The following is a 13,856-nucleotide window of genomic DNA, read 5'->3' as shown; positions in this document are numbered from 1 at the left end:
CTGACCTACAAATTGCCGTGATTTTATTAGCACAATGATGCTGATTCTTGCGAATACACAACAAAGTATATTTGGTGGAGATACCCAGCTTATAGATGAGGTATCATGCCCCTAACACCCAGCCCCACCCCAAAACACCCCTTATATGGTTTGATTCCTGCAGTTCATTCAAAATGAATTAGTTAGGCTAAATTGCTTCAGTTCCAAAATGTGTCCCCCCTAACACATGTACAAAAACTGCAGCACACAAAAGCTATACATATATAAAGGGCACCTGCAGAGAAAACTCTACATCAAACCACACAAAAATGATCTATGCCCTATGTTAACTGTGTTTATTATCTTCAAGTTGTATGCAAAACCTCAACAGATGATCAATCCCTGGTATATTCAAATAATTTAGCTTATGCACAATTTCAGCAAGGGCAACAATGTGTTTCAGACAGGAGGGATCAAAGTATGGGTCAAAGCATTGATGCTTTTTATATCAAGCATAGAACACAAGTTACATAAAGGTGCTTAGCTAAATAATTGCAATGGCACCGCTACAGGTGCAAAAAACATTATAATTGGGATGCAATTCCAAAAGAAATCCACTTCAATTGCATTTATAAAGAACTGAGATTGCAACAGTAAAACTGTTCAGATTTAAAGGTGCTCAGGTAAAAAGTTGCAATGGCACTGCTACATGAATTGAATATATCACACACATTATCGTTTTCATTGCTAGGATTGTTGCTAAGTTCATAAGAACCCCAATTGCGCATAGTAATCGACATACAAAATTGAGACCGATTTCCTTTGGGCATGTGGCTGGACGAAAAACCAACATAGACAATGAGAATTGCTACTGTGCAAACCTAGAGACACAGAAATGCAATTGCAATTCATAAGAAACCAATTACAGTAATCGACATGCAAATTGAGACTGGTTCAGCATTTGCACATGTGGCGGGACGAAAAATCAAAATCGACAACGAGAATGGCTAGTGTGCAAACCCAGAGACACATAACTGCAATTGCAGTTCATAAGAACCCCGATTGCGCAAAAAGATAAAATAAATACCTATTCATTGCCCGATTCAAGGGAAACCCTGCCTTCCCTCACCAAGCTGTCCATGCATCATAAGTAGACCAATCTACGCAACGAAAACAGAAGTCAAAATCTACAAAGTGAAGCAACAAACATATTGGGCTGCAATTCGAGTATTAAACAACTGCAAATGCATATGATACAATGCTCGATTGCGAGAAGTAAGGTGCATGCAATTTTCAGTTAAATAAATGACAGCAGCAAACAAAACAGATCACAACAGGGCAAAAAAGAAGAAGATGATTACATGTTTCATTGCTATACTGTCCCTTCTATCGCCAAACTGTCCATAAAGCACAAGTAGATCCATCTAAGAAAAAGATACAGAGGTGCATAATGGGTAGATAAAAAAACCAACAACAAATCCAGTGATTGTAATGCTTACACAACAAGGAGCTGTCCACGTATGTATCAATCAAAACCTGAACCTGGACACAAACTGGTGTGCAATTCTGGAATTCAGCAAATGCGATTGCATTTGATAAGGCATCGAATTGCGCACATGAAACTACCTGCAATTGAGTTAAGGCAAGGAACAGGGGCACGCTTGCTTCTAAAAGGCTGGAAGAAGGAATAAAGTGCAATGAATTGTGTGCCTATCATCTTCAAAGAACAAAGGCTAAAAATCTAACAAAAAAAGGAACAACACAAACTAGAGTGGAATTCCAGTAGTGAACAAATGCAATTGCACTTCATAAGAACCTTGGTTGCAAGTAGTAATTGCAATAAAAAATGAACTGGACTATTTCAATTCAATTCCATAGACGGTCAAACCAGTAACTGGCCCCTGTATCCCAATTTCAAAGGTTTCAAAAAATCAAAATTCAATTGGGGTTATATATGTTTGGGAAACTGTAATTGCAGCTGCTAACAGCCAAAATAACACAGGCAGACAAAAGGTGGAGTTGCAAATGACTGCAAAAATCAACATGACTGGAAAACCCCAAAACAAATTTAACAACATAATACCTGAACAAACAGAAGAGGGTTCAGAATTACTAATTTGTAAATTCTGAATCAAAAAGTAGTCTATGCAAGTTCAAAAAAGAACAAAGAGACAGAGAGTTAGACAAAAGGTTCAGATTGGCCATTGTAAGAAATAAGAAGACTAAACTACGCACATGCCAGTTTTATTTAACAGAATTAATGAAGCCCAATAATGAAGTGAACATGCCCATTAAAGATCTAGCCCATTTAATACATATTGCCACTGTATTATGGAATCCTAGAGAAAAGCTCGAGGGGAGGAAATACACAGATCCTCACTGAGATAGATGTCCGTAGGCCATGGCGGCTAAGAAAAATAATAGGAAAAAAACAAAAAAAGAAAGGAAGAAGAAGAAGAGCACCAGCGGGGACTGGAAGGTCAAGGCGAATGGGGACTAACCTCAACATGGAGACGCCAAGGTATTGTGTTTGCTCCTGCTCCCCTTGATCTCATTCCCCCTACGTCGCTGCAGCAGGGAGAAACAACAGAAACGAGGAACCATGATCAGATCTGTTTTGCTAACTCAAGTTTAACCAAGTTCTTTTGCTAGCATTGTTGCTTACCAATAGATTTCATTGACCTACCAAATGGTGATATTATGAGCAGCATGGTGCCGATCCTAGCAAATACACAGCAAATCGGAATTGGTGGCCATTTGAAGCTTGTAGATGAGTTAACATGTCCCCTAACACCCAAACCTCAACCCGAAACCTTCAATACATGGTTTGATTACTACAGTTCAACATATATTGGCTTAGGTTATTTAGCTTCAGAATCAAAGGATGTAATTGCAGAAAAACTATTAAAAATATAGGTAAAGGCTACAATTGCAACCATAAGAAATGGGTGCAAATCAAATTCAAAAAATCTTGGTAGAGGATATAGACAGAGCATTTAACAAAAATGTCAAAATCGAAAAGAAGCTAGATGCGTAATATTTGAAATTATACAGAAATCTGAAAATGCAACGGTGCAATTATCATTGCTTTTAGAACTTATACAGAGTGCAATTTGAATCTATCTCAATCCAAACATGTACAAGGGCATCTTTTCATAAGTACACATCCTTATCTAGTGATGATGTTAGAATAAGAATATAGTTGAGAAAAGCATTACATAACTCTAAATCTAAGCAGCCTTAGCAAGCTTAGTTGAGTCCAGGAGAAGGGTAAAGTGGGTTTTCAACTGGTAATAACATGAAAAGACAGAATCTAATGATAAAAGTAGTCCTCCAGCGCTTCAGTAGAAAATACAAAATGGCCAATGCTTTCAGAAAAATGAAAGTTTCAAGTCCATTTCAAAGACTAGCCAGTCAACACTTCAGTCTGAAAAATCTTAGTGAACAGAAACATTACTATACCAAAAGGAAGAGCTACAAACAGCAGCATAGACACTTGATTTCAAAAACTTACCAATCAACACTAGAGTCCCAAAAATCTTAGTGAAGTGAAACATTCTTATACCGAAAGAGAGAACTACAAACAGCAGCATAGACACTTACCGTGCAAGTTCTTCATCCTGCATATAGTAGCTGCAACCAAATTAGCTTACACACAGAGCAAGCTAAATACAAGAAGCATATATGACAATATGTGCCAAGTGCATGGTTTTCATGTCATCGTCTAAACGTCGCCTAGAAGACGCTAACGCCGTCCAGTCGCGCTGGACACGACGACTGGGAGCGACACCCAGAAATTTTAAGTTAAGAGTGACGCCCCGCCTGCTTGTGCATCGACTGGGGTGCTAGTGGCGCTTGCCCAGGGTGAATTGTCGGGAGTTTTGGGGGAATCGGGAGGAAATCGACTACTGCAGAAGAGAATTGAGCGGGAGATAGGGGAATCGACCACTGCAGAAGAGATTGGACGGGAAAAGAAATTAACCACGGCAGAAGAGAATCAGGCGGGTGGCAGAGGGAAGCCGAGCCGCCGAGGTGCTCCGCCGCCGCCGCCCCCAAGCTTTCTCCGCTCCGCCTCCCTCCTCCGGCGGCCGCGGCTCAGCGGAGAACTTGCGGAGCGGGAGGAGGTGAGAGGAGACAGAGGACAAGGCCGGAGACGATCCCCGGCGCCGTCTCTAGGGTCTCCCGGTGGGCGCCTCGAGGGCCGGGCCAGCACGCGCCGCTCGCCTCGCCGTCGCCGTCGAGGTGGAAGGAACAGACGACGCCGACCCCGCGAGGGCCGCACGGAGGAGGTAGGACGGGGATACCAGAAAACGAATGGGAAGCTCACCGGACGGGGAAGGCAGCCTCCGGCAAGCAAAATCGCCTCCTCTCCTTCCCCCGCGTCCCCATTTCTCGCTCTGAGGTCAGTCAAGGAAAAACAGAAGAAAAAATGCAGAAGAAAGGGTCAGAGGCAAAGGAAAAACACAAATCTCCAGGCATGGATCGGACGGCCACAACGTCGCCTGTTTTTTTTAACAAAACCAGGCGCCTGGTGTATAGCAAAACGGTCCTGTATACATCATTTGACAGTTCAAATTCAAGCATGAACGGACCATCTATTATTCTGCTTCCAAGTCTGTTTGCTAGGCCTTTCAATTCTAAATATCTTTTGTAATTCTGACTTTCCAAATGTTCCAGACTTCCAATGTGCAAGAATGATTATTTCCTTGTAGAAAGGTTGTTGTATTACCTCCCTTGACCATCTGAATCTTGTCAAAAATTTGAAATACCTCGATGCTTGCTAGGGGAAATGTGCTGCATGCCAGCAAGCTTGAACAGAATGGCGATCCCAGATCAAATGCATATCTGCAACGCCTGAGGTGCATCTTGACATGCTTTTAATTAAGAGAAGTTTTAGACTTTAATCTCGAGAGAAAATGGCATCAAAACTGATAGCAATAGGCTAATTGAACCAACATCACTTACAACAGATGTATTATTTCTCTGTAGCATGTGAAATAGTTTTACTCATTACCCGCAAAAAAAAAAGTTTTACTCATTGACTTGAACATCATGAAATATATCCACAGTTAAATGAAATGTTTCTTTAAATTCCGGTCTAGAAATTTATAACTGCCTAGCTACTTGCACATCTCAATTAACCGTTAGATAATGAAACAACATTCAAATTCGAAATCAGTGAATCAAAAAATAATTACAATCTCACTCTTGAGAAATAGATGCTCCGACTTATTCTCTCCGTTTCATAATTCTTGTCGAAATCTTACATGTATCTACGTACTTTTTAAGAATAGATACATTCATTTTTTGACAAATTTGAGACAAGAATTATGAAACGGAACTCCGTAGTTGGAAAAGAAATTCCCGCACTATGAGTCTATAACATCTTTTGTCGCCTCATGTCCAACTTATGCGTAGTGCAGCATGTTCCGTCACATACATGACTCGTGAATCTTTTGCTTTTGGAACTGTTTCCTTCAACTTTCGTATCAATTTTGGAATTTCGATGGTGCCATTTCACGGTCAGGTCCAATTAATATCTTACTGAGCGCTACCCCTCATTTCTATATAGAGCACCACGCCCACACAAGCGAACTTGACAGAAATAGTAAAGACTCCAGTCTCTCCAGGAGAACCGTGAACCAGATAGGATCGATCGTCAGATGGCATCGATGATAGGAGGCCACTTCGTTGAGGCCTACATGCTCAGGAAGGCGTGCAGGGAGAGGCTGGCGACAATTGAGGAAGCAATGGCGGCAGAAGGGCGGAACAACGGCGGTTCCGGAGAGCGCAACAAGCAGGTTGCCAGGGGCGGACTGTTCGGGTTGATGATGGTGAGGAAGGAGAAGGTGCATAACCATAGCTCGGTAGGTTATTCTGGTAAGTGCTGAGAAGGGAAGGGAGATGTTCAGACTTCAGACAAAGAAAGGAAGTACTCCGTAGTAGTACTTGCAACAAGTGCAGGTTTCTTTACGTGCAACGCTGCAGTCTGAAGTTCTGCACATGTGTGCAACTGTGCATGCATGTTTTGAATTTGATTTGATTGGCGAAAACGCATGTAATGCATGGAATGTTTCAGTCGCATGCCTACCTGTGTGAGTAGCTATGTGAAATCCGCTATATATGTTGTGTGGATGTGTGGTATGTAACTCTTTCTTTCTCGTTCTGGGTAAACTGTCAAACTCGTGTAATTTGTCATCTATCAGTTTCTGAGGTGCCAAAGAAGAATGCATTGATCTTTTCTCAAAATAAAAATAAGAGCAATTTTACACTACCCTGGTATTCTATATATACCGATGGCCAGCACGCCCGAAGCGTGGAATCTCGACGGCGGGGAATTCGCCCGCTCATCACATCTCCTCCGTAATCCTTGGTAGTGGTTGATGCCACCGTTGTTTCTCCTCTGTGGACGAAGCCGCTGTGCGTTGGGTAATTTGTGCACCGTGAAGAGGAGTGGGGTTAGTTCACGGATGAAAATACGAGGAAAAAATTCCCTCGCGGTAAAGAATAACATTACGTGCTGATTACAATTTTACCCTCTAGATTCTGGTACTCCGTGACTTTTCGAGTCAGTACTCCGTTGAATTGGTGAGGGAGTGCCAAATCATATTAACCTTCAGATCAAGATAATTGGACGGTCTATGGTAACTCAGGAGCACCCTAAAAGAGCCCAAAAAATAAAATTAGAAGCATGAATAGATTACCCACTTTGTCTAGCTAGCTCGGGTCAACACAAGCAACTCCGAACCAAGTAGTAATTACGAGTTACGGGTACAGAGTTCAGAACTCGTACAAAAGCAGCTCAATCTGCTGTCAATAAATTTCCAGCACCGTCGATGGTGGATCAGTTAGGTATGTACATCTTTCTACCGGCCGATCGCCATTAACGACAGAATTTCTGATGTGGAGTGGAATTCATCGCATTCATCACTCATAGAGAATCCAAACATATACACTCCTTCTAATGCTCTTTTACGTGGAAGTTTCTCACGCCGGTCCACTCCCACAGTGAGTCAGTGACACCCACAGATCAACTCTCCATGGTCAAAACCTTTCTCCATCCACCTCACAAGTCACAACATGTCGCGTGGAAGTGGCATTCACCAACCCAGACCAGAGAGCTGAAATTTCACGTCAGTTACCTGCCTAGCTACCGTGACAACCAAGTTTGCTTCAACAGCTGTCCTCTATATATAGACATCTCCGGCTCTTCTGACGGAGAGAGAGAACTAGCTAGCGGTTCCAGAGGAGACAGATCCGAGTTTGAAAGAGAGAAGCTAGATCGATGGCATCCATGTTCGCAGGAGAACTTGTGGAGGCCTACGTGCTGAAGAACGCTTGCAGGGAGAAGATGAAGACGGCCCAGGCAGACGCCGTTGGAGACGGCGCAGAGGCGAAGAAGGCCGGCAGCGGAAACGGGGCGGCAGAAGCAGAACAGAAGGAGCCTGACACCAGCAAGGGAAAGGGGCGAGGCTTCTTTGGGCTGCTGAAGAAGGTGCATCCGAAAGCCGATCGAGGCGTAACTTCTTCTTGGAGATCTTTTACAATACCCTGAAATTAATACGAGTCATCTATTTGTTTAAATTTGACGGATGATCTTAGTTGGTAATCCATCACACATAATATGAAATACCACCACTAAAAACTATGAAGTACCACGATCTTAAGGGTAAAATAGTAATCAAGAGAATAATTACTAGGACTTTTGTGATAAAAAAATTACTTAATTCACTCGGTTCCTATTTTTTTTTGGCTAGAGAGGCGGCGATTGAGGCTGATTGGCCGGCCAAATCACATACTTTCCTTATAAATCAGAACTAGGAAGTCATGTCATCGATGACTTTGATTGTGATGGAGATTTTAGATCGTGCATGCAATTATGACTATACTATGTAGGAGAAGTATTTTTCTTGGGAATAACGAGATTGGTCCATAAATTAAAATTGTCTCGGTCTGCTGACGATCATGACGGTGTCTAGCAGATTTCTATGCTCCGGGTTGCTCTGTCATGGGCATGGCTGCGTTAACGAGTACATGGTTGGATCCAATTTGAAACCAAAATGTGCCCACGTATCTTCTACATCGGGAGGATCAAGCGCCGGCCGGCAGATCTGCTCGATCCTCGATATAGACGAAGGTCCCTGGAAATTGTATGTTGCTCTATTGGACCAAGGGTCATGCAAAATTGACTAATATGCCCTCCTAAATCAACGGTTAGATTTATTCGGTACTCCGGGTTCTCTTTATGGAGTACCAGGGTACTGTAAAAATAATCTCTTCTTGAACTTATATAGCAACTGGAACTTGGTAGACACTTGCGCATGGATCGATCGCTAGCTCTTGTATATCTGGTTCAGGCCTAATTCGGTTGCACCATTTCCGGCCGGTAATGGAGTGGATTGGGGAGAAATTAAACTAAATATGATCCATTCCCCGTTGATCCCCCCGGGAATGGTAGATCTTAGTTGTGTTCTTTCCCCTGTGTTTTTCCCCCTCTTCTTGCACACGGAGAACTAGTGAAAGTGTGCAAGTGTCACCATTCTGATGATGTATCAGTTTGTCCATTGTTGTAATTGGATAATTTGGTTAGTCGCTCTTAGTACAAAATGAAAATTCAAAGCACACTGCTTGTGAGTTGTTTTCCCTCTGTTCCTTCACCTGAAAACAGAGGTTGGAATCTGAGACTCTGCACTAGAATTTCCATGACGTCCAGCCAAATTGGACAAGCGTCGTTTCCTCAAAAAGCAAACAATGAATCCATGTCCCATCCTCAGTTCGGACAACTTTGAAGTCTAGCCGGCGCACCTCGATCTCCACAAGTTCACTGTGAACGCAGTGTTTCATTGAAACTTGGCAAGGAGAGACAGATTTTCAGCACGGCAAGTGTTGTCTTCTGCGAAGGAAACCGAAAAAAATCCTCTGAACAGAAGAAGGGACTTACCAAGGATCAGGCGACTGAGTAATAAACCTGCATGTTTATTCTGTGTTGATGGTTTGTTTTTTTATACTAGAGAATTTAGGAACAGTGGATTTGAATGTCCAGGTTCAGTGTCGACGAGCTCTATTCTATACCAATATATTAAATTGAAATTGACGGTGATGGTACGTGCGTCGCGATACGTCACTTCATCGAAATTACGAATCTGTCATCGATGTCCCCACGTGTCTTTTAATCCTGACTCCCGCAGTCCTCAAGCGCAGAAAAAACACGTAACGCAAAAAAACAACACCAGAGCTCTCCGCGCTCCTCCTCCTCTCTTACGAATCTCACCCCCACCCCCTGCCCGATCCGGATCTCGCCCGCCGCCGCTCTTGTCACCTCCACCAGCTCGTGTGCGGAAGGCGGCTGCGGACCCGCGGCTCTGTCGCGCGCTCCGACCGCCGCCTCCACCGGCTCGTGCGCGCCGGTGGCTCCCCGCGGGACTTGGACGGCGATGGGATGAACTTGAGGCCGGAATGGCGGCGGCCTCGCGCAAGGCAGCAGGGACCGCGTCGGCGCGAGCCATCGGTGGCCCTCCGGACGGGTAGTGGCGCGCGGCGACCAGTGGCCGAACGCGATGTGTGGGCGGCGCACAGGCGTACCTGACGGCAAGTGGGAGTAGACGGCGCGCGGGAGTGGACGGGCGGCGGGAATCTACGGGTGGAGGCGGTGCGCACAAGTGGGTGGCCGCGCATGGCTGTGTGATGTTCGGTGGCAGGATGAATCGGGAGGAAGAGATGAGGAGTTTGCACTCAGGATCGATGGAGAGGATAGTCAGACGGAGAATGAGAAGTTGAGAGAAAAAATTGAGAAATAAAGTAAGGAGTAATAGGAGAGCAAGTAGAAATATAAAAATAAGAAATGTGAAAAAGAAAAAAGATACCAACATTTAATTTGACGTTTTGATAAATTTTTCAGTTGTTGGGTAACGACGCACGGATTTTTTTTCTATAGAGTTTAAAACAGGGCTTTTGTAGTCAGCTGATAAACTTCCTTTCCAACTCAAAAACAGAACGCTTACACTGTTACACGTCTCCATCGGTACCCTACTAACTCGATTCGTAAGATGGCACCACTTCGTTGACTGTCTTTAGGCAAAGAGCACTCCAACGGATTGAATTTTCTCTGTACCACACGGAAGTCAAACAATGACAGGACGCTGCAATGCAATGGGTCACCGAGCAGCCCAGCCCCCAAACGCGATCGAATTGAATCCAGGCCAACGACCTCCCGATCGATCTACAAGACCACGTTCCGATGGGACAGGGATTCTCATAGTTGCCAACGAAGCCACGGGAACCCGAACATCCCATCGTCCCGGCGACCTCGGCGAGCCGGCGTGAGACGGGAAGGAATCCCAGGCGATGGCGGTGCCCGGAGGGGAGGGGGAGGGGCGGCCGGTGGTGCTGGTGACGGGGTGCTCGGAGGGTGGCATCGGGCACGCGATGGCGCGTGCATTCGCGGAGGCGGGGTGCGCGGTCGTGGCCACCGCCCGGTCGCGCTCGTCCATGCGCGGGCTGGAGGGGGACCCGCGGTTCCTGCTGCTGGAGCTCGACGTGCGCTCCGACGAGAGCGCCCGCCGCGCCGTTGGGGACGCCCTGCGGGAGCTCGGCCGCGTCGACGTGCTCGTCAACAACGCGGGGGTCCACCTCGTCGCGCCGCTCGCCGAGGTGCCCATGGAGTCCTTCAACCAGGTTTTCGACACCAATGTCTATGGTAAGCTAGCTATAAGATTTGTTTATTTATTTTCTAGGATTGTCTGCACTGTCTATTTGGTAGCTCGCGAGTAGATTCGCCATTAAGATTCACGGAGAACTAAATCCGTTGTTTCTTAGATCTACCTACGGCCGTCTCGCCGTGAAGGAAGAGAAGATACAAACTCGGGATTGACTCTGTTTTTTTTTTTTCGTGGGGACGCTAGCTTCTGATTTATGCAGAACACCAGCAGATATGGCAGTAGTAAGTAGTGTGCTATCAGTATCTAGCTTAGCCGATGAAGTTTAAGAAGAAAATCTCATTCCACTGAGAACAAATTGGTTGAGATAAATTGAAAATCATTCTCGAGTAGCCTAATTGTGCATTACAACAAGATCCATTACAGGATCCCTACAGCTTGATTTACAATGTGAAGAGAACAGGTGAGTGTTTACCCGTAATTTGCAAATATATAGCTGGATATGCTGCATCGTCTCAAGTCAGTGGTCTCTCGGAGAATCTATCTCGCCCCAGCAGCAGAACTCATGCTAAAGAATTATGACCCCCATAAGAAGAGTGGTGCGCTGTTGCTGATGCTGGGATGTTGATTGGGGTGTGGAATTCTGAAATCTGTCTGGTTGGAGCCCACGAATTAAACCTGTAATAAGCAAGTCTTAACTCAATTTATACAAGTAACTGGGCGCACAACCCGGCATGGCCAACAGGTAGCTTCACCTCTACCACTGTCTGTCATCTGAAAGCTTAGTGGAATGAACTGAACTTTACACTTCAACCTGTTTGAACTTTTGATCTCTTAGTGCATTGGATGGTTCATACCGTAACATCTCTTTTTCAAAACTAACATTTTACTATTTTTCTAGATTATACTATGTGGGCCTGCATTTCACGATGTCTAAATGACATTACATGTCTTTTCACCTGCAGGAGCAATGAGGATGACTCAAGCTGTTATACCCCACATGATGGAAAGACGAGAAGGTACAATTGTGAATGTTGGAAGCATTACAGCCTTGGCTCCAGGACCATGGGCTGGTGCTTATTCAGCATCAAAAGCTGCTATTCATGCATTGAGCGATACATTAAGGTTTGTGCATTCAGTAATTGTTTTTACAGGGGTTTGGTGGTGCCCACCTAACTTAAATCATCTTACAGTACAAGTCTTCTACTGCCGACAAATTAGTATTGAAGCTACCTTGTCTGGATGCTTAAGAATTATATTTTTGCTCCTCCAATACTCGATACCTTTTTCTTTTTTTCTCGAACACACCTAGTGGTGTGTCAATTTCATTAAGAAGGAGACGCAAAGAAGCGTAAGTACAACCGACAAGCCAGAATAAAGCGAAAACAAACAAAAGAAAAGAAAGCAAAATGACTGTACCGGCTGAGGCCGGGGCTGAGAACCATGCAGGGAACTCAGTCCGGTGGGAGAGGCAAAAAAACTAAGGACGCGAGGGCCAACGGAACACCAATACACGATACTATATCAATTTCTAAGTGTTCATTTAACTTGGGGGCAAAATTTAGAAAACTAACAGATAATTGTATCATGTTTTCGTTCTATGCTAACTAGAAAGTATTGGACGAGTTTTGATATAATTACTTAATAAATAGTCTTGAACTCTTACTATCAAAACTTACAAGATAGTTTAAGAGTGAATTACACATTTTACCCCTTAGTTTTGATTTTGTGGCAGCTTTTACCCCATTTAAAAGACTTTGCCACATTAACCTTTCACTTGGAGCCTTGTGACAACTTGAGTAAATTTTATTCGTGGTCACTGAACTTGATCATGCATGCGATTTAGTGATTGTACTTTGAAAACCTCAAAAGACGGTTCCTAAACTTGTTCCACATTCATCTACAGTCGCTGGGCCATATTTTGCGTGGCATAGAGTGGGTCCATTTTTACTTATCTTAACCGGCTAGCATGGCCAAGGAGGATTTTTTTGGGAAAGTGTAGATTAATCCAAGGGTTTACTTTGTAAGAAAAAACAAATATGGCCTACGATATAAGTATAGGCCAGGGACTGTACAGGCCAAACTGCATTTCCGGGTAAAAGTTGTTATGAAGTCAGAACTAGAGGGTAAAAAGAGGAATTCACTTAGTTTTAATACTGTGCAAAAATGACTGATCAACATAAGATGTAAGAACTAAGGCTCAAAAGCCAGACATACAACATTGTAACACTAGTAAAAAATTCCTTCGTACTTTCCCATGTCATGTTCTTGTACCATTAGAACCTTTCAACTTGTTACTCCATGCTTTTTGGTCTTTGACTATGCATTTCTTCATATCTGCAATCCTAACTTGTCAGATGTTGCATTGCAGGGTGGAACTAAGAAATTTTGGCATAAATGTCATGATCATTGCCCCAGGAGGTACAAAGTCAAATATAGGAAGCAACTCAGCAAACAAGTATGATCAAATAAATGACTGGAGGTACTACAAAAAATACGAGAAATCACTCCGAGCCAGGACTGACATATCCCAGAGTGCGGGCTGTGTTCCAGCAGAAGACCTTGCACAGAGAGTTGTAAAATTAGTTCTTAAGAAAAACCCTCCAGCTTGGTTTGCTTATGGCCAGTTCACTGCTATCCTGACAATATTGTATTATGCCCCATTATGGTTCAGAGATTACTTCTACAAGAAGGTCATGAAAATGTGATAGTTGCTTGGACCAAGAGATTACTGTTCGGGTCCCAAAATTATCGATGCTACTACCAGTCGTTCAGACTGTCAACACGGATATATTTCAGAATATATGAGTCCGTATACTTTTTCGACAACATGCAAATTGCTGCATGTATATATATGCACTACAGCATGAGTACAGATACTTCCCTTCCATATCATTTCAAGTGTAACGTCCTCTTGGTTTCTATGTAGTGGTTTTGGACTTGTGGTAATGTGATATTGCAGATACTTGGGATGACAATATCTGCAACATATTCTTCTGTTCTTTACAGCAGCCAAAGCACTTTTTTCATTGTGTGCTCACCAGAAAATAGCCATGTATCTTGGCTGCATGCGAATGTATGACGAACCTATAAAGGTCTGCACACGCCTGCCTGGTATCGCATAGAAAAATGGGGTAATACTTGTGGATGGTTGTTTCCGTAACCTTTTCTAAAAAAATCAACAACCTTCGGACCGCCAGAGAGCATTTTCTCAGCTTTTCC

General features: G+C 43.8%; 1 protein-coding gene and 1 long non-coding RNA gene across 3 annotated transcripts; both read left to right on the top strand.

The window, feature by feature from the left end:
• The first annotated feature begins 7,180 nt into the window (after positions 1-7,180).
• LOC100842704 lies at positions 7,181-9,021 on the top strand. 2 transcript variants are annotated; one of them, XR_002961354.1, is made up of 2 exons: positions 7,181-7,474; positions 7,962-9,021. It is a non-coding gene; the product is annotated as an uncharacterized LOC100842704 (long non-coding RNA). The 2 variants fall into 2 exon arrangements; XR_001404630.2 differs by lacking the exon at positions 7,962-9,021 and adding an exon at positions 7,737-7,922.
• Positions 9,022-9,971: 950 nt separating this feature from the next.
• On the top strand, positions 9,972-13,642 carry LOC100842399 (short-chain dehydrogenase cctT). Its single transcript, XM_003579838.4, has 3 exons — positions 9,972-10,675; positions 11,600-11,759; positions 13,006-13,642. The coding sequence occupies exons 1-3, from the start codon at positions 10,324-10,326 to the stop codon at positions 13,340-13,342; spliced, it is 849 nt and encodes a 282-aa protein (XP_003579886.1). The 5' UTR covers positions 9,972-10,323; the 3' UTR covers positions 13,343-13,642.
• Positions 13,643-13,856: the final 214 nt, after the last annotated feature.

This window comes from Brachypodium distachyon, chromosome 5 (assembly GCF_000005505.3).
Source record: "Brachypodium distachyon strain Bd21 chromosome 5, Brachypodium_distachyon_v3.0, whole genome shotgun sequence".
NCBI lineage: Eukaryota > Viridiplantae > Streptophyta > Magnoliopsida > Poales > Poaceae > Brachypodium > Brachypodium distachyon.
This window is presented reverse-complemented; position numbering and strand designations above follow the sequence as displayed.